General features: G+C 46.8%; 1 protein-coding gene across 2 annotated transcripts in view; it reads left to right on the top strand.

The window, feature by feature from the left end:
• LOC135537787 (uncharacterized) overlaps positions 1 to 6,741 on the top strand; it is a 35,347-nt gene extending 28,606 nt beyond the window's left edge. Inside the window, exon 7 of one of the 2 annotated variants that reach the window (XM_064963802.1) lies at positions 6,319 to 6,741. In XM_064963802.1, coding sequence (XP_064819874.1) covers positions 6,319 to 6,461 — 143 coding nt within the window. In that variant the 3' untranslated portion in view covers positions 6,462 to 6,741. The remainder of the gene's footprint in view (positions 1 to 6,318) is intronic. The other variant, XM_064963803.1, reaches the window with a different exon arrangement.
• Positions 6,742 to 18,547: the final 11,806 nt, after the last annotated feature.

The raw sequence follows: 18,547 nt of genomic DNA, 5'->3' as shown, positions 1-18,547 counted from the left end.
GAGTTACATTTTTGTCTCATTGTACCACAGAATCTTTTGCCCTTATGATGTGGCTTTTTACAAACTCTAGGTGTGCTGTCATGTCTGTTTCTCATGAGTGGCTTCCGTCTGGCCACTCTCTCATCAAGCCCAGATTGGTGAAGCACCGTAGAGAATGTTGTCCATCTGGCAGTTTCTCCCATCTCAGCCAAGGGAACTCTGTAGTTCTGTCAGAGTGGTCATTGGAAGAGTAGCTGCTGATTTGGCAGAAGCTAATGGGAATCCATAATAAATACAAAATGGGTTCTTGGTTTTCTTTCTGACCAAGATCCTTCTGGCCCGGTTGCTCAGTTTGGTCGGACATCCAGCTCGAAGTAGTCTGTGTAGTTTAATTTTTTCAATTTCTCCTAATTATGGCTGTGCTCTTGGAAATATTCAACACTCTAGAAATCGAATTGTGATGAGGTGAATAAAACTATGGGTTAGTTCCTGTTCTGACATGTCGACTGTGGCACCTTATATAAACAGGTGTTTCTTTCCAAATCATGCCCAATCAACTGAATTGGCCACAGGTGGAACCCAATCAAGTCGTAATGACATCTCAGGGATGATCAAACGGTAATTTGCACTGTCATAGTGGTGTGAATACTTACTGTATGTAAATTAGATTTCTGTATTACATTTCCAAACATTTGCAATAAATGTAAAAAAAAATAAAAAAAAATGTTTTCACTTTGTCATTGTGTGGTATTGTGTGTAGATGGGGTGAGGGAAAAACATCTATTGAATGCATTTGGAATTCAGGCTGTAACACAGCAAAATGTGGAATAAGGTGGAGGGATGTTTTCTGAAGGTCTATAGAGCCTGTGTGCGTTCCTGATGACCTGGATCACGCTCAGAAACACTTGTTTTGCAAACATGATCCTGTTTTATCATTTACTGTATTCCGTGGCCAGTTTATTACCTTTTGTCAAATGAATGTGTAGCTTAAAGTTGCGTGTATTTGTATTTATTTTTTTATATGGGCGATTTGAATATAACATAGTTACATACACTTATGTTGGAGTAATTTAAAACTCATTTTTCAACTACCCCCCCCAATTTATTGATAACTAACTATAGTTTTGGCAAGTCAGTTAGGACATCTACTTTGTGCATGACACAAGTAATTTTTCCAACAATTGTTTACAGACAGATTATGTCACTTATAATTTACTGTATCACAATTCCAGTGGGTCAGAAGTTTACATATACTAAGTTGACTGTGCCTTTAAACAGCTTGGAAAATGCCAGAAAATGTTGTCATGGCTTTAGAAGCTTCTGATAGGCTAATTGACATCATTTGAGTCAATTGGAGGTGTACCTATGGATGTATGTCAAGGTCAAACTTCACACACAGTGCCTCTTTGCTTGACATCATGGGGACCTCAGAAAAAATATTGTAGGCCCCCACAAGTCTGGTTTATCCTTGGGAGCAATTACCAAATGCCTGAAGGAACCACGTTCATCTGTACAAACAATAGCATGCAAGTATAAACACCATGGGACCACTCAGCCGGCATACCGCTCAGGAAGGAGACGCGTTCTGTCTCCTAGAGATGAACGTACTTTGGTGCGAAAAGTGCAAGTCAATCCAAGAACAGCAAAGAACCCTGTGAAGATGCTGGAGGAAACAGGTACACAAGTATCTATATCCACAGTAAAACGAGTCCTATATCGACATAACCTGAAAGGCCGCTCAGCAAGGAAGAAGGCACTGCTCCAAAACCACCATAAAAAAAGCCAGACTACGGTTTGCAACTGCACTTAACGATAAAGATCGTACTTTTTGGAGAAATGTCCTCTGGTCTGATGAAACAAAAATAGAACTGTTTGGTCATAATGACCATTGTTATGTTTGGAGGAAAGAGGGGGAGGTTTGCAAGCCGAGGAACACCATCCCAACCATGAAGCATGGGGGTGACAGCATCATGTTGTTGGGGTGCTTTGCTGCAGAAGGGACTGCTGCACTTCACAAAATAGATGGCATCATGAGAGAGGAAAATTATGTGTATATATTGAAGCAAAATCTCAAGGCATCAAGTTAAAGCTTGGTCGCAAATGGGTCTTCCAAATGGACAATGACCCCAAGCATACTTCCAAAGTTGTGACAAAATGGCTTAACTTCTTTGGGGTAAGGGGCAGTATTTTCACGCCCGAATGAAACGCGTGCCCAGAGTAAACTGCCTGCTACACAGGCCCAGGTGCTAGGATATGCATATTATTAGTTGATGTGGATAGAAAACACTCTGAAGTTTCCAAAATTGTTTGAATGATGTCTGTGAGTATAACAGAACTCATATGGCAGGCAAAAACTTGAGAAAAAATTCCAACCAGGAAGTGGGAAAGGTTTGTAGGTTTTCAAGTCTTAGCCTATCCAATGTACAGTGTCTGTGGGGTCATATTATACTTCCTAAGGCTTCCACAAGATGTCAACAGTCTTTAGAACCTTTTTTCAGGCTTCTACTGTGAAGTGGGAGAGAATGAGAGCTGATTGAGTCATGAGTCTGCCAGAAGGCCATGTGCTCAGTCAGGCGTGCGCCCGTGAGAGTTAGCTCCGTTCCCTTTAATTTCTAAAGACAAAGGAATTCTCCTGATGAAACATTATTTAAGATTTATGATAAAAACATCGTAAAGATCGTTTGACATGTTTCTATGAACTGTAATATAACTTTTTTGATTTTGTCTGGACCTAGTGCCTTTGGATTACTATACTAAATGCGTGAACAAAAAGGAGGTATTTGGACATAAATGATGGACTTTATCGAACAAAACTAACAGTTATTGTGGAACTGGGATTCTTGGGAGTGCATTCCGATGAAGATCATCAAAGGTAAGTGAATATTTATAATGCTATTTCTGACTTTTGTTGACTCCATGACATGGCGGGTATCTGTATGGCTTGTTTTGGTCTCTGAGCGCTGTACTAAGATTATTCCATGGTGTGCTTTTTTGAAATCTGCGGTTGCAGAACACAGCGGTTGCATTAAGGAGAAGTATATCTTTAATTCCATGCATAAGTTGTATTTATCAACATTTATGATGAGTATTTCTGTAAATTGACGTGGCTCTCTGCACTTTCACCGGATGTTTTGGAGGCAAAACATAACGCGCCAATGTAAACAGAGATTTTTGGATATAAATATGAACTTTATCGAACAAAACATACATGTATTGTGTAACATGAAGTCCTATGAGTGCCATCTGATGAAGATCATCAAAGGTTAGTGATTCATTTGATCTCTGTTTCTGCTTTTTGTGACTCCTCTCTTTGGCTTGAAAAATGGCTGTGTTTTTGTGACTAGGTACTGACCTAACATAATCACATGGTATGCTTTTGTCGTAAAGCCTTTTTGAAATCGGACACTGTGGTGGGATTAACAAGAAGTCTATCTTTTAAAATGGGGTATAATACTTGTATGTTTGAGGATTTGTAGTTATGAGATTTCTGCTCTTTCACTGAATGTTGGTTAGGCGTTAGCGTCCCACGTACCCTAGAGAGGTTAAGGACGGCAAAGTCGAGGTATTGGAGTGGCCATCACAAAGCCCTGACCTCAATCCTATAGAAAAGTTGTGGGCAGAACTAAAAATGCGTGTGCGAGCAAGGAAGCCTACAAACCTGACTGAGTTACACCAGCTCTGTCATGAGGAATGCACCAAAATTCACCCAACTTATTGTGGGAAGCTTGTGGAAGGCTACCCGAAACGTTAGACCCACGTTGAACAATTTAAAGGCAATGCTACCAAACGCTATTTGAGTGAATGTTAACTTCTCACCCACTGGGAATAAGATGAAATAAATTAAAGCTGAAATAACTCTCTCTACTATTATCTGACATTTCACGTTCTTAAAATAAAGTGGTGATCCTAACTGACCTAAGACAGGGAATTTTCACTAGGATTAAATGTCAGGAATTGTGAAAAACTGAGTTTTTAAATGTATTTGGCTAAGATGTATGTAAACTTCTGACTTCTACTGTACATAGTTACATAGTATTGTAGGGCAATTTGAATTTAACATTGCGCTTCAATCAATGCCTATACTATTGTGAGGGCTATTGTCCCCACAATAATGACTACCTCAGGGTTCATTTCTGATATCTTTTACCAGCTGTATTGGACTTGTTTTAAATGCCTGCGTGGAAAACAATACAGGCTCGTCCACCGTTAAACCCTTAAACCAAGTCTAGATGTAAACCTTGTGTAACCAGTGGCTATCGTTTCCACACACCGCTCTCTTTTTAAAATACTGAAACTTTTTTAGTAAGAGGCCTCTATGAAAAGACTGTGTAAAGGAACACCCATAGACCTGTATCCTGTCATGAACCCAGTGCCCTCGTAATCCGTCCCAAACCGAACCCTATTTCACATATAAGGCATTACTTTTGACCTGGCCGTGGTCCAAAGTAGTACCCTAAATAGGTAACAGGGTTCCATTTGGGACTAATGTGGCCTTTCCTAGATTAAGTGTACTGTACTTCCTCCTATGTGTATTTTATGAGAGCTCAGCCTGTCATTCCAGACCCCCCCGGGTCTCACGGCTGTTTCGTCCGTCACAGTTCAACCTGGCCTCAGGTGCTTTGACGGTGACGTAAAGCCACCTAACAAACACGGCGGAACCCCTCGTCAAACACGACGCACCGGAGGTCTGGCTCGTTGTCTTTGTTGTCAGGGCTCGGCTCAGTCCACCCCTCTGGATTAGCTCTCCCACTGAGAAAAGCTGGGGGGGGGGGGCTTGTGGAGTGTGTGTAGGTGGGGGGGTCAAGTGCCCTTCCTATCAATTGGTCATATCTGGCATGTCTGTCTGTAGCAGTCAGTTATTCCCCGTCTTTTTTATTGTGCATGCTTTTGGAGTTTTGCGCTCTTACTTGTGATTTGTTTTCTAGCTTCCCTGAAGCTGTCAGTGTGTGTGGCTTCCTAACACTTTCTCACTAGTTTTGATTTAGTTTGGTATCCTTACTGTCCTCTCTGTTCCTCCTCCTTTAGACTGTCCTCTCTGTTCCTCCTCCTGAGACTGTCCTCTCTGTTCCTCCTCCCCCTTTAGACTGTCCTCTCTGTTCCTCCTCCCCCTTTAGACTGTCCTCTCTGTTCCTCCTCCTTTAGACTGTCCTCTCTGTTCCTCCTCCTCCCCCTTTAGACTGTCCTCTCTGTTCCTCCTCCTCCCCCTTTAGACTGTCCTCTCTGTTCCTCCCCCTTTAGACTGTCCTCTGTTCCTCCCCCTTTAGACTGTCCTCTCTGTTCCTCCTCCTGCTTTAGACTGTCCTCTCTGTTCCTCCTCCTGCTTTAGACTGTCCTCTCTGTTCCTCCTCCTCCTTTAGACTGTCCTCTCTGTTCCTCCTCCTCCTTTAGACTGTCCTCTCTGTTCCTCCTCCTCCTTTAGACTGTCCTCACTGTTCCTCCTCCTCCTTTAGACTGTCCTCTCTGTTCCTCCTCCTGCTTTAGACTGTCCTCTCTGTTCCTCCTCCTGCTTTAGACTGTCCTCTCTGTTCCTCCTCCTGCTTTAGACTGTCCTCTCTGTTCCTCCTCCTCCTTTAGACTGTCCTCTCTGTTCCTCCTCCTCCTTTAGACTGTCCTCTCTGTTCCTCCTCCTCCTTTAGACTGTCCTCTCTGTTCCTCCTCCTCCTTTAGACTGTCCTCTCTGTTCCTCCTCCTGCTTTAGACTGTCCTCTCTGTTCCTCCTCCTGCTTTAGACTGTCCTCTCTGTTCCTCCTCCTCCTTTAGACTGTCCTCTCTGTTCCTCCTCCTCCTTTAGACTGTCCTCTCTGTTCCTCCCCCTTTAGACTGTCCTCTCTGTTCCTCCTCCTGCTTTAGACTGTCCTCTCTGTTCCTCCTCCTGCTTTAGACTGTCCTCTCTGTTCCTCCTCCTCCTTTAGACTGTCCTCTCTGTTCCTCCTCCTCCTTTAGACTGTCCTCTCTGTTCCTCCCCCTTTAGACTGTCCTCTCTGTTCCTCCTCCTGCTTTAGACTGTCCTCTCTGTTCCTCCTCCTGCTTTAGACTGTCCTCTCTGTTCCTCCTCCTGCTTTAGACTGTCCTCTCTGTTCCTCCTCCTCCTTTAGACTGTCCTCTCTGTTCCTCCTCCTCCTTTAGACTGTCCTCTCTGTTCCTCCCCCTTTAGACTGTTAGACTGTCCTCTCTGTTCCTCCTCCAGGACAGTCGGATTCTGATGCTTGATCAGACACTGTTTTGTTTCTAGTCCAGTGTTCCCCATATCACACATGACCTGCTCAATATTTTAGCCCTCTCATCCACGAAGGAGTCTTTGGAGTGTACATACTACTCTCCTCTCTGCTCCTCCTCCAGCCCAGTCGTACCCAGACCCGGTAAGCGGAGCCCCGTCAGCCTCGATCATCCAGAGGCTGTCTGAGATCGCGTGCCTGGAGGGAGAGACGGTCAGGCAGGAAAAGATCAAGAAGATTAAGAAGAACAAGAGATGGGACTCCTGACACAACCTGTCTATCAGCCAATCAGAGAGCAGAGGTCACAGCCTGTGACCCCATACGCAGTGCCAATGCCGCCCTAACAAATAAAACATTTAGGGAAATATAAACCTTTTTCTTGCTTAAAAAATAATCTAGCTTTGTAAAAGCTTGTTGGTGCTATGTAATAGCAAAGTGCAATTCAATATTTTGACTTATACTACCGTTCAAAATATGGGGTCACTTGTTGCGACTTGTCCTTGTTTTTGAAATTATTTTTTTATTTTTTTTTGTCCATTAAAATAACATGACGTTGATCAGAAATACGGTTCTGACTTTGTTAATGTTGTAAATGACTATTGTAGCTGCAAACGGCTGATTTTTAATGGAATATCTACAGAACCCTAATGGATCCTTTCATATATATAGAGCACTACTATAGACCAGGGCCCTATTCCCTATATAATGTGCTACTATAGACCAGGGCCCTATTCCCTATATAATGTGCTACTATAGACCAGGGCGCTATTCCCTATATAATGTGCTACTATAGACCAGGGCGCTATTCCCTATATAATGTGCTACTATAAACCAGGGCCCTATTCCCTATATAATGTGCTACTATAGACCAGGGCCCTATTCCCTATATAATGTGCTACTATAGACCAGAGCCCTATTCCCTATATAATGTGCTACTATAGACCAGGGCCCTATTCCCTATATAATGTGCTACTATAGACCAGGGCCCTATTCCCTATATAGTGCACAACTTTAGACCAGGGCCCTATTCCCTATATAGTGCACTACCTTAGACCAGAGCCCTATTCCCTATTTAGGGCACAAATTTTTACTAGAGCCCTATTCCTTATATAGTGCACTACTTTTAGACCAAGGCCCTATTCCCTATATATAGTGCACTGCTTTTTGACCAGGGCCCTATTCCCTATATACATTTACATTTTAGTCATTTTGCAGACGCTCTTATCCAGAGCGACTTATATAGTCCACTACTTTAGACCAATGCCCTATTCCCTATATAGTGCACTACTTTAGTCCAGGGCCCTATTCCCTATATAGTCCACTACTTTAGACCAGGGCCCTATTCCCTATATAGTCCACTACTTTAGACCAGGGCCATAATCCCTATATAGTGCACTACTGTTGACCAGGGCCCTATTCCCTATATAGTGCACTACTTTTAGACCAGGGCCCTATTCCCTATATATAGTGCACTGCTTTTTGACCAGGGCCCTATTCCCTATATAGTACACTACTTGTTGACCAATGCCCATAGGGACATTATATAGTGAAAAGTGTGCAAATTGGGACATAGACAGAGTGCATTCCATACCACCGATATAGAGACCATGTCTTTCCCCCAGGACTGGCAATGTGGCCTTTCTTCACTAAAGTAGACTGCATTGTGGCGCTGCCGTACTGTACAGACACAACTATACCGGTGAATAGACTGCATTGTGGCGCTGCCGTACTGTACAGACACAACTATACCGGGAATAGACTGCATTGTGGCGCTGCCGTACTGTACAGACACAACTATACCGGGAATAGACTGCATTGTGGCGCTGCCGTACTGTACAGACACAACTATACCGGCGAATAGACTGCATTGTGTTCAATAATGAGGCCCCTCACACACGTCCTATTGTATATTGTTTCGTGTCAGGGTGAGATGAGGAGAGAATCGGTTGCGTGGAGGGAGATTCAATGAGCAGTTGCATTGACCAGGGAGGGACGTGACAGGGCTGAAACGGCCCCAAGAAGGCATTAATTAGTAAATGTGCACATGTACAAAACAGATAGCAGGAACCGCTACCCCTCCATTACCCCAGTGAATTGACTCGCTGCAGAGAGAGTGTGTACAGTAAAACTCCATTTGATCACAAACATTGTGCTAACGACTGACGACATAGAGCCTGGAGGAGAGAAGCCAATGTCTGACACTACGCTGACAACACAGAGACAACACAGAGACAACTTACTGACAACACTGAGACAACTTACTGACAACACAGAGACAACACAGAGACAACACGCTGACAACTTACTGACAACACAGAGACAACACGCTGACAACATGCTGACAACACAGAGACAACTTACTGACAACACACTGACAACACGCTGACAACTTACTGACAACACGCCGACAACATGCTGACAACACAGAGACAACTTACTGACAACACAGAGACAACACGCTGACAACATGCTGACAACACAGAGACAACTTACTGACAACACACTGACAACACACTGACAACACGCTGACAACACACTGACAACACGCCGACAACACGCTGACAACAAATACAGTCATATCTCCATCTTCCTATGGTTCTGCCCTGCGGCTAGTTCAATGTTTTCAAGACTTCCAAGTCCTTCACGTTGCCCTTGGATTGAGATCAGTGAGTCTCCGGAGAGAGAAGGTAGACCCAGCAAAGGATTACTGTTCCATGTTCAGGGTGATGCCAACTGTTTTGCCCCACTGACCTCTCATGGGCATCAAGTCTTCAAATAAAGTCACTTAGTTTCACTCAATGCCTGTTATTACCGCTTAGGCATTTGTGACACCGAGCCAAAATGGAGTCAGCCACTCTGTTTTACTCTAGGCCTGTTATTACCGTTTAGGCATGGGGAAACCGAGCCAAAATGGAGTCAGCCACTCTGTTTTACTCACTGCCTGTCATCACTGCTTAGGCATGGGGAAACCAAGCCAAAATGGAGTCAGCCACTCTGTTTTACTCACTGCCTGTCATCACTGCTTAGGCATGGGGAAACCGCGCCAAAATGGAGTCAGCCACCCTGTTTTACTCGATGCCTGTTATTACTGCTTAGGCATGGGGAAACCGAGCCAAAATGGAGTCAGCCACTCTGTTTTACTCGATGCCTGTTATTACTGCTTAGGCATGGGGAAACCGAGCCAGGATGGAGTCAGCCACTCTGTTTTACTCACTGCCTGTCATCACTGCTTAGGCATGGGGAAACCGAGCCAGGATGGAGCCCCATGACTGGCTTGGAGTTAGATGGGCAGGCTGATACTGTACACAGTCACTGAGGTTATTTGGCTTTCATGTAAACTATAAACTAGAGAGGGAAGAGAGGGGGGAGGAGAGAGGGAAGAGAGGGAAAGAGAGGGAGGGAGAGAGGGAAGAGAGGGGGAGGAGAGAGGGAAGAGAGGGGGATGATAGGGAGGGGGTATAGGGAGGGGGAGGAGAGAGGGGTGAGGATAGGGAGGAGAGAGGGGTGAGGATAGGGAGGGGGGAGGAGAGAGGGAAGAGAGGGAAATAAAGGGGGGAGGATAGCGAGAGGGAGGGGAGGAGAGGGGGAGAGGGGCGCAAAGAGGAAAGGGGGAGAAGAGGAGGAGAGAGAGGAGCAGACTGTGTTTGTGAGGATCAGTGGCGACCCGTCATTCAGAGCAGGTGGAGCTTGCCTGTTTTGCATGTTATTTTGGCAGGAATACGAGTCACAAATCAGTTTGCAAACAATGTAAAAAAAATACATATATCATTGAGTTATTAAAGCTGCATACAAACATGGTCTTTTTTATGTTTTCTCGAGGAAGGCAGCTCCAAAATCCAGATGTTTCAGCCGAGCTCAGTGCTTTCTGTGGTGGTGGGGCAAGCCAGCAGAAAGGAGTGTTGCGCCGTGATTGGCTCAGAGTTCTGTCACTCATGGGGACACTACGTCACCATTCCTTAGTAAGGGTAGACTTTGACAATTCAAGCCCTTTGGGTCATAGATTTACATTAGTAGTGCCCTTCCAAGAAGGCTCAAGGTCATTGGCCACAGATAAAATTACGTCAAATCACGTTATATCTACAGTAGCTTTGATTGGACTGATCATGTCAACATCTAACTTTCAAAAATCTTAGCTAGCAGTCATCATCATGAATCAAGTCGACAATCTACTGGCAAATCCTTTTCAATCCTTGTAATATTAAGAGAAGCAATGAAGAGAAATTATAGATAAAACGTATCAGTGCTCATCGACCATTGGACATTATAAGTTGGAAATCACAAATTCAACAATGAGTGGTTTGGACGGAATCGGTGCCGGTGGCTAACTGCAAGCATTGCAACTGGGAAGTCGTGAATAAATGAACTCCGACTGGAAAAAATACGTTTTGAACGGTCATCCAACTCGGAGTTGTAAATCCGGGCCTCTGTCTTTCTTTGATGACAAAACTTGACCACGAAGGATCGCCACGCCACCTTCCTGTTCAAGTGAGCAGATTGCAACAAGGTGAGTTCAAACATGTCTTATACGCTGCTGCATACATGATGTAATATTCCAGAGAGATATTTATACTGTAGCTAAGAAAGTAATACCAAGTGTATGTTGTGAAGTAAGCTGTTAGTAGCCCATGTGCCTCACCCAAATAATTTTGTCTATTTTCACCTCTTAATTCCGCCTAAAATTACTGTTCTGACTCAGTGGTGCACATGTAGCCTATAGCCTGTTTTTGAGAAATGTCATCATCGAATATTGTACGAGCTTTCATTGTCTGCTTATATGCCCCCTTTATTTATCCTACGGTTCTGACTTGGTGTACAGGGAGAATGCTGTAAGAGCAGCCCGTGTTCTGAATTCTGTCGCTGTTCATTTCGAAAGTGCTGAACACATAGTTATATTGAATACATCCGTACAGAGGGAGGCCCTAAAAATTACCCAAGACTCAAGCCACCCCCAGTCATAGACTATTCTCTCAAATACTTCTTAACATTTTCTACACCCATAAGACTCCTGAACAGCTAATCAAGTGGCTATTTGCATTTTTTGTTACTTAAGTTGATTTTAGTAAATACTTTATCGACACTTGTTTTTTCTTAAAACGTCATTGTTGGTTAAGGGCTTGTAAATTAAGCATTTCCCTGTAAAGTTTACACCTATTTGTATTCGGCGCATGTGACAAATACAATTTGATTTGCCATGTCAAGACGACATGTCAACTGTGGACATGTGGATGTCAAACTGTGATTGTATAGATAACTCAACGTTAACAGGTAAAACCACACAGGGTGCCACTTCAGACGCAGACCCTGTACTCTAGCCCCCTAGGCATTTAGGCCTGGACTCCAGCCAATCATTCACATTCCTGCTTCTGCCACTGGATACGGAGCTGAGACCGGCTGGACATGACTGGTATTCCGCTGGCTGAGACACTGGGATGGCACGGGGAAGAAAAACAGAGGTGGAGAGAGAGAAAGAGAGGTGGAGAGAGAAAGAGAGGTGGAGAGAGAGAGAGAGGTGGAGAGAGAAAGAGAGGTGGAGAGAGAAAGAGAGGTGGAGAGAGAAAGAGAGGTGGAGAGAGAAAGAGAGGTGGAGAGAGAGAGAGGTGGAGAGAGAGAGAGGTGGAGAGAGAGAGGTGGAGAGAGAACGAGAGGTGGAGAGAGAACGAGAGGTGGAGAGAGAACGAGAGGTGGAGAGAGAACGAGGTGTGGAGAGAGAACGAGGTGTGGAGAGAGAACGAGAGGTGGAGAGAGAACGAGAGGTGGAGAGAGAACGAGAGGTGGAGAGAGAACGAGAGGTGGAGAGAGAACGAGAGGTGGAGAGAGAACGAGAGGTGGAGGGAGAGAGAGAGGTGGAGAGAGAAAGAGAGGTGGAGAGAGAAAGAGAGGTGGAGAGAGAAAGAGAGGTGGAGAGAGAAAGAGAGGTGGAGAGAGAAAGAGAGGTGGAGAGAGAGAGAGGTGGAGAGGAGAGAGAGAGAGAGGTGGAGAGAGAGAGAGGTGGAGAGAGAGAGAGGTGGAGAGAGGTGGAGAGAGAGAGAGAGGTGGAGAGAGAGAGAGAGGTGGAGAGAGAGAGGTGGAGAGAGAGAGGTGGAGAGAGAGAGAGGTGGAGAGAGAGAGAGGTGGAGAGAGAGAGAGGTGGAGAGAGAGAGAGTGGAGAGAGAGAGAGAGGTGGAGAGAGAGAGAGAGTTGAGAGAGAGAGAGAGGTGGAGAGAGAGAGAGAGGGAGGAGAGAGAGAGTGGAGAGAGAGAGAGGTGGAGAGAGAGAGGTGGAGAGAGAGAGAGAGAGAGAGGTGGAGAGAGAGAGAGAGGTGGAGAGAGAGAGAGGTGGAGAGAGAGAGAGAGGTGGAGAGAGAGAGGTGGAGAGAGAAAGAGAGGTGGAGAGAGAAAGAGAGGTGGAGAGAGAAAGAGAGGTGGAGAGAGAAAGAGAGGTGGAGAGAGAACGAGAGGTGGAGAGAGAACGAGACAGTGAGAAATAAAGGGAAAGGGAGAGAGAAAGAGAAAGCGAGAGACAGACAAAGGGGAAGCACACACAACAGCTCTCCACCTTGAGCTCTCTCTCTCTCTGAAAGAAACTAGAGAAACAAAGACAGACAGGGAGGGAGAGGGGAAGAGAGAGAGAGAGAAGGGGGAAGCACACACAACAGCTCTCTACCTTGAGCTCTCTCGCTCTCTCGCTCTCTCTGAGAGAAACTAGAGAAACAAAGACAGGGAAAGTAAGACGAGGAGAGAGAGAGGTCCGGGCGTAAACCACACAATAACAACACTCGACACCATGGAACACAAAGCTTTTACTATCTCATCCTGGAATATCCCAGGTCTGAGGCCATCTGCCTTTGGCCTAAAGAGCAGGAACCAAGACTTCATCAAAGAAATCAGAAATACAGACTATCATCCTACAAGAAACCTGGTATAGAGGAGACGGACCCACTGGTTGTCCTCTAGGTTACAGAGAGCTAGTAGTCCCATCCACCAAACTACCAGGTGGGTGGTATAGAGGAGACGGACCCACTGGTTGTCCTCTAGTAGGTTACAGAGAGCTGGTAGTCCCATCCACCAAACTACCAGGTGGGTGGTATAGAGGAGACGGACCCACTGGTTGCCCTCTAGGTTACAGAGAGCTGGTAGTCCCATCCACCACACTACCAGGTGGGTGGTATAGAGGAGACGGACCCACTGGTTGTCCTCTAGGTTACAGAGAGCTGGTAGTCCCATCCACCAAACTACCAGGTGGGTGGTATAGAGGAGACGGACCCACTGGTTATCCTCTAGGATACAGAGAGCTGGTAGTCCCATCCACCAAACTACCAGGTGGGTGGTATAGAGGAGACGGACCCACTTGGTTATCCTCTAGGTTACAGAGAGCTGGTAGTCCCATCCACCAAACTACCAGGTGGGTGGTATAGAGGAGACGGACCCACTGGTTATCCTCTAGGTTACAGAGAGCTGGTAGTCCCATCCACCACACTACCAGGTGGGTGGTATAGAGGAGACGGACCCACTGGTTATCCTCTAGGTTACAGAGAGCTAGTAGTCCCATCCACCACACTACCAGGTGGGTGGTATAGAGGAGATGGAGCCACTGGTTGCCCTCCAGCGACAGTCTCCAGTCCGGAGCTTCGAGAGACGGTCTCCTGTTCGGGGCCTGCAACGGGGGTGCCCAGTCTGGGGCCCGCAAACGAGGGTGCCCAGTCTGGGGCCCGCAACGAGGGTGCCCAGTCTGGGGCCCGCAACGAGGGTGCCCGCAATAGGTAGCCCGGGGCCCGCAATAGGTAGCCCTTTTTCCACCTGTCTTTGTGGGAAGTTGACTTTGTTTAGGGCACATAAAGCTTCACAGTTTGTTTTTGTAGTGTAATTTGTTTTGTTCGGCGTCATTTTGATTAATAAAAGAAAATGTACACTCACCACCCTGCACCTTTGTCCTGTCCTTTCAACAGCCGTGACAGATTAGCTAACATAGCGTGCCATTGGAACACAGGAGTGATGGTTGCTGATAATGGGCCTCTGTACGCCTATGTAGATATTCCATAAAAAAACAGCTGTTTCCAGCTACAATAGTAATTTACAACATTAACAATGTCTACACTGTATTTTTTGATCAATTAGATGTTATTTTAATGGACAAACCTTTGAATGGTAGTGTATGTCCCCGATATCTAATGTCTCTTTTTAATTCTTGTGAATTAAGGGATTTTGGGCCTTGTCGGGTTCTGAAGTAAATCCTTTGTGTTCTAAAGAAAAATAATCTTTGTCCAGTACGAGGTGAGTAATCGCTGTTCTGATATCCAGAAGCTCTTTGTCCAGTACGAGGTGAGTCCCTGTCCTGATATCCAGAAGCTCTTTGTCCAGTACGAGGTGAATAATCGCTGTTCTGATATCCAGAAGCTCATTGTCCAGTACGAGGTGAATAATCGCTGTTCTGATATCCAGAAGCTCTTTGTCCAGTACGAGGTGAATAATCGCTGTTCTGATATCCAGAAGCTCATTGTCCAGTACGAGGTGAGTCCCTGTCCTGATATCTAGAAGCTCTTTGTCCAGTACGAGGTGAGTCCCTGTCCTGATATCTAGAAGCTCTTTGTCCAGTACGAGGTGAGTCCCTGTCCTGATGTCCAGAAGCTCTTTGTCCAGTACGAGGTGAGTCCCTGTCCTGATGTCCAGAAGCTCTTTGTCCAGTACGAGGTGAGTCCCTGTCCTGATATCTAGAAGCTCTTTGTCCAGTACGAGGTGAGTCCCTGTCCTGATGTCCAGAAGCTCTTTGTCCAGTACGAGGTGAGTCCCTGTCCTGATATCTAGAAGCTCTTTGTCCAGTACGAGGTGAGTCCCTGTCCTGATATCTAGAAGCTCTTTGTCCAGTACGAGGTGAGTCCCTGTCCTGATATCTAGAAGCTCTTTGTCCAGTACGAGGTGAGTCCCTGTCCTGATGTCCAGAAGCTCTTTGTCCAGTACGAGGTGAGTCCCTGTTCTGATATCTAGAAGCTCTTTGTCCAGTACGAGGTGAGTCCCTGTCCTGGTATCCAGAAGCTCTTTGTCCAGTACGAGGTGAGTCCCTGTCCTGATATCTAGAAGCTCTTTGTCCAGTACGAGGTGAGTCCCTGTCCTGATATCTAGAAGCTCTTTGTCCAGTACGAGGTGAGTCCCTGTCCTGATATCTAGAAGCTCTTTGTCCAGTACGAGGTGAGTCCCTGTTCTGATATCTAGAAGCTCTTTGTCCAGTACGAGGTGAGTCCCTGTCCTGATGTCCAGAAGCTCTTTGTCCAGTACGAGGTGAGTCCCTGTCCTGATGTCCAGAAGCTCTTTGTCCAGTACGAGGTGAGTCCCTGTCCTGATGTCCAGAAGCTCTTTGTCCAGTACGAGGTGAGTCCCTGTCTTGATATCTAGAAGCTCTTTGTCCAGTACGAGGTGAGTCCCTGTCCTGATGTCCAGAAGCTCTTTGTCCAGTACGAGGTGAGTCCCTGTCCTGATATCCAGAAGCTCTTTGTCCAGTATGAGGTGAGTCCCTGTCCTGATGTCCAGAAGCTCTTTGTCCAGTACGAGGTGAGTCCCTGTCTTGATATCTAGAAGCTCTTTGTCCAGTACGAGGTGAGTCCCTGTCCTGATGTCCAGAAGCTCTTTGTCCAGTACGAGGTGAGTCCCTGTCCTGATATCTAGAAGCTCTTTGTCCAGTACGAGGTGAGTAATCGCTGTTCTGATATCCAGAAGCTCTTTGTCCAGTACGAGGAGAGTCCCTGTCCTGATATCTAAAAGCTCTTTGTCCAGTACGAGGTGAGTCCCTGTTCTGATATCTAGAAGCTCTATGTCCAGTACGAGGTGAGTCCCTGTTCTGATATCTAGAAGCTCTTTGTCCAGTACGAGGTGAGTCCCTGTTCTGATATCTAGAAGCTCTTTGTCCAGTACGAGGTGAGTCCCTGTTCTGATATCTAGAAACTCTTTGTCCAGTACGAGGTGAGTCCCTGTTCTGATATCTAGAAGCTCTATGTCCAGTACGAGGTGAGTCCCTGTCCTGATATCTAGAAGCTCTTTGTCCAGTACGAGGGGAGTCCCTGTTCTGATATCTAGAAGCTCTTTGTCCAGTACGAGTTGAGTAATCGCTGTCCTGATGTCTAGAAGTTATTTTCAGTCATAAGAGATGGTGGCAGAAACATTATGTACAAAATAAGTTACAAATAACACAAAACACGTAAAATGACAGATATCGCCTCCGCCGCCATTCTAACAGCCTTCGCCGCCATTCTAACAGCCTCCTCCTTCGCCGCCATTCTAACAGCCTCCTCCTCCGCCGCCATTCTAACAGCCTCCTCCGCCGCCATTCTAACAGCCTCCTCCTCCGCCATTCTAACAGCCTCCTCCGCCGCCATTCTAACAGCCTCCTCCTCCGCCATTCTAACAGCCTCCTCCGCCATTCTAACATCCTCCTCCTCCGCCATTCTAACAGCCTCCTCCTCCGCCATTCTAACAGCCTCCTCCGCCGCCATTCTAACAGCCTCCAATAAATGTTGTTCCACTTCATGATTGTGTCCCACTTGTTGTTGATTCTTCACACAAAAATACAGTTTTATATCTTTATGTTTGAAGCCTGAAATGTGGCAAAAGGTCGCAAAGTTCAAGGGGGCCGAATACTTTCGCAAGGCACTGTATGTGCACATCATTACAACACTGTATATAGATGTAATATTACATTTGAAATGTGTTTATTCCTTTGGAACTTCTGTGAGTGTAATGTTTACTGTTAATTTTTTATTTTCTATTTCACTTGCTTTGGCAATGTTAACATATGTTTCTCATGCCAATAAAGCCCATTGAATAGAGAGAGAGAAACTCAGTGGGTGAGAGAGAGAGAGCGAGAGGGAGGAACTCGGTGGGAGAGAGAGAGAGCGAGAGGGAGGAACTCGGTGGGAGAGAGAGAGAGCGAGAGGGAGGAACTCAGTGGGAGAGAGAGAGAGAGAGAGGGAGGAACTCAGTGGGAGAGAGAGAGAGAGAGAGAGGGAGGAACTCAGTGAGAGGGAGAGAGGGAGGAACTCAGTGAGAGAGAGAGAGAGAGGGAGAGAGGGAGGAACTCAGTGAGAGAGAGAGAGAGAGAGGGAGGAACTCAGTGGGAGAGAGAGAGGGAGAGAGAGAGAGAGGGGAGGAACTCAGTGGGAGAGAGAGAGAGAGAGAGGGAGGAACTCAGTGGGAGAGAGAGAGAGAGAGAGAGGGAGAGAGGGAGGAACTCAGTGAGAGAGAGAGAGAGGGAGAGAGGGAGGAACTCAGTGAGAGAGAGAGAGAGAGAGAGGGAGGAACTCAGTGGGAGAGAGAGAGGGAGAGAGAGAGCGAGAGGGAGGAACTCAGTGGGAGAGAGAGAGGGAGAGAGAGAGCGAGAGGGAGGAACTCAGTGGGAGAGAGAGGGAGGAACTCAGTGGGAGGGAGGAACTCAGTGGGAGAGAGAGGGAGGAACTCAGTGGGAGGGAGGAACTCAGTGGGAGGGAGGAACTCAGTGGGAGAGAGAGGGAGGAACTCAGTGGGAGAGAGGGAGAGGGAGGAACTCAGTGGGAGAGAGAGAGGGAGGAACTCAGTGGGAGGGAGAGGGAGGAACTCAGTGGGAGGGAGGAACTCAGTGGGAGAGAGAGGGAGGAACTCAGTGGGAGGGAGGAACTCAGTGGGAGAGAGAGGGAGGAACTCAGTGGGAGGGAGGAACTCAGTGGGAGGGAGAGGGAGGAACTCAGTGGGAGGGAGGAACTCAGTGGGAGAGGGAGAGGGAGAGAGAGAGAGAGGGAGGAACTCGGTGGGAGAGAGAGAGAGGAACTCAGTGGGAGGGAGGAACTCAGTGGGAGAGGGAGGGAGGAACTCAGTGGGAGAGAGGGAGAGGGAGGAACTCAGTGGGAGAGAGGGAGAGAGAGAGAGCGAGAGGGAGGAACTCAGTGGGAGAGAGAGGGAGGAACTCAGTGGGAGGGAGGAACTCAGTGGGAGGGAGGAACTCAGTGGGAGGGAGGAACTCAGTGGGAGAGAGGGAGAGGGAGGAACTCAGTGGGAGAGAGGGAGAGAGAGAGAGCGAGAGGGAGGAACTCAGTGGGAGAGAGAGAGCGAGAGGGAGGAACTCAGTGGGAGGGAGAGGGAGGAACTCAGTGGGAGGGAGGAACTCAGTGGGAGAGAGAGAGCGAGAGGGAGGAACTCAGTGGGAGAGAGAGGGAGAAACTCAGTGGGAGGGAGGAACTCAGTGGGAGAGGGAGGGAGGAACTCAGTGGGAGAGAGGGAGAGGGAGGAACTCAGTGGGAGAGAGGGAGAGGGAGGAACTCAGTGGGAGAGAGAGAGAGAGAGAGAGAGAGGAACTCAGGTTTGGTGTGTGGTTAGTCTACAAGTAGTCGGGGCGGAAACACTAGACACAGACACACT

This window comes from Oncorhynchus masou, unplaced genomic scaffold, assembly GCF_036934945.1.
Source record: "Oncorhynchus masou masou isolate Uvic2021 unplaced genomic scaffold, UVic_Omas_1.1 unplaced_scaffold_843, whole genome shotgun sequence".
In the NCBI taxonomy this organism is placed as follows: Eukaryota; Metazoa; Chordata; class Actinopteri; order Salmoniformes; family Salmonidae; genus Oncorhynchus; species Oncorhynchus masou.
The sequence above is the reverse complement of the archived record's forward strand: the minus strand, read 5'-3'. Positions and strand labels throughout refer to the sequence as shown.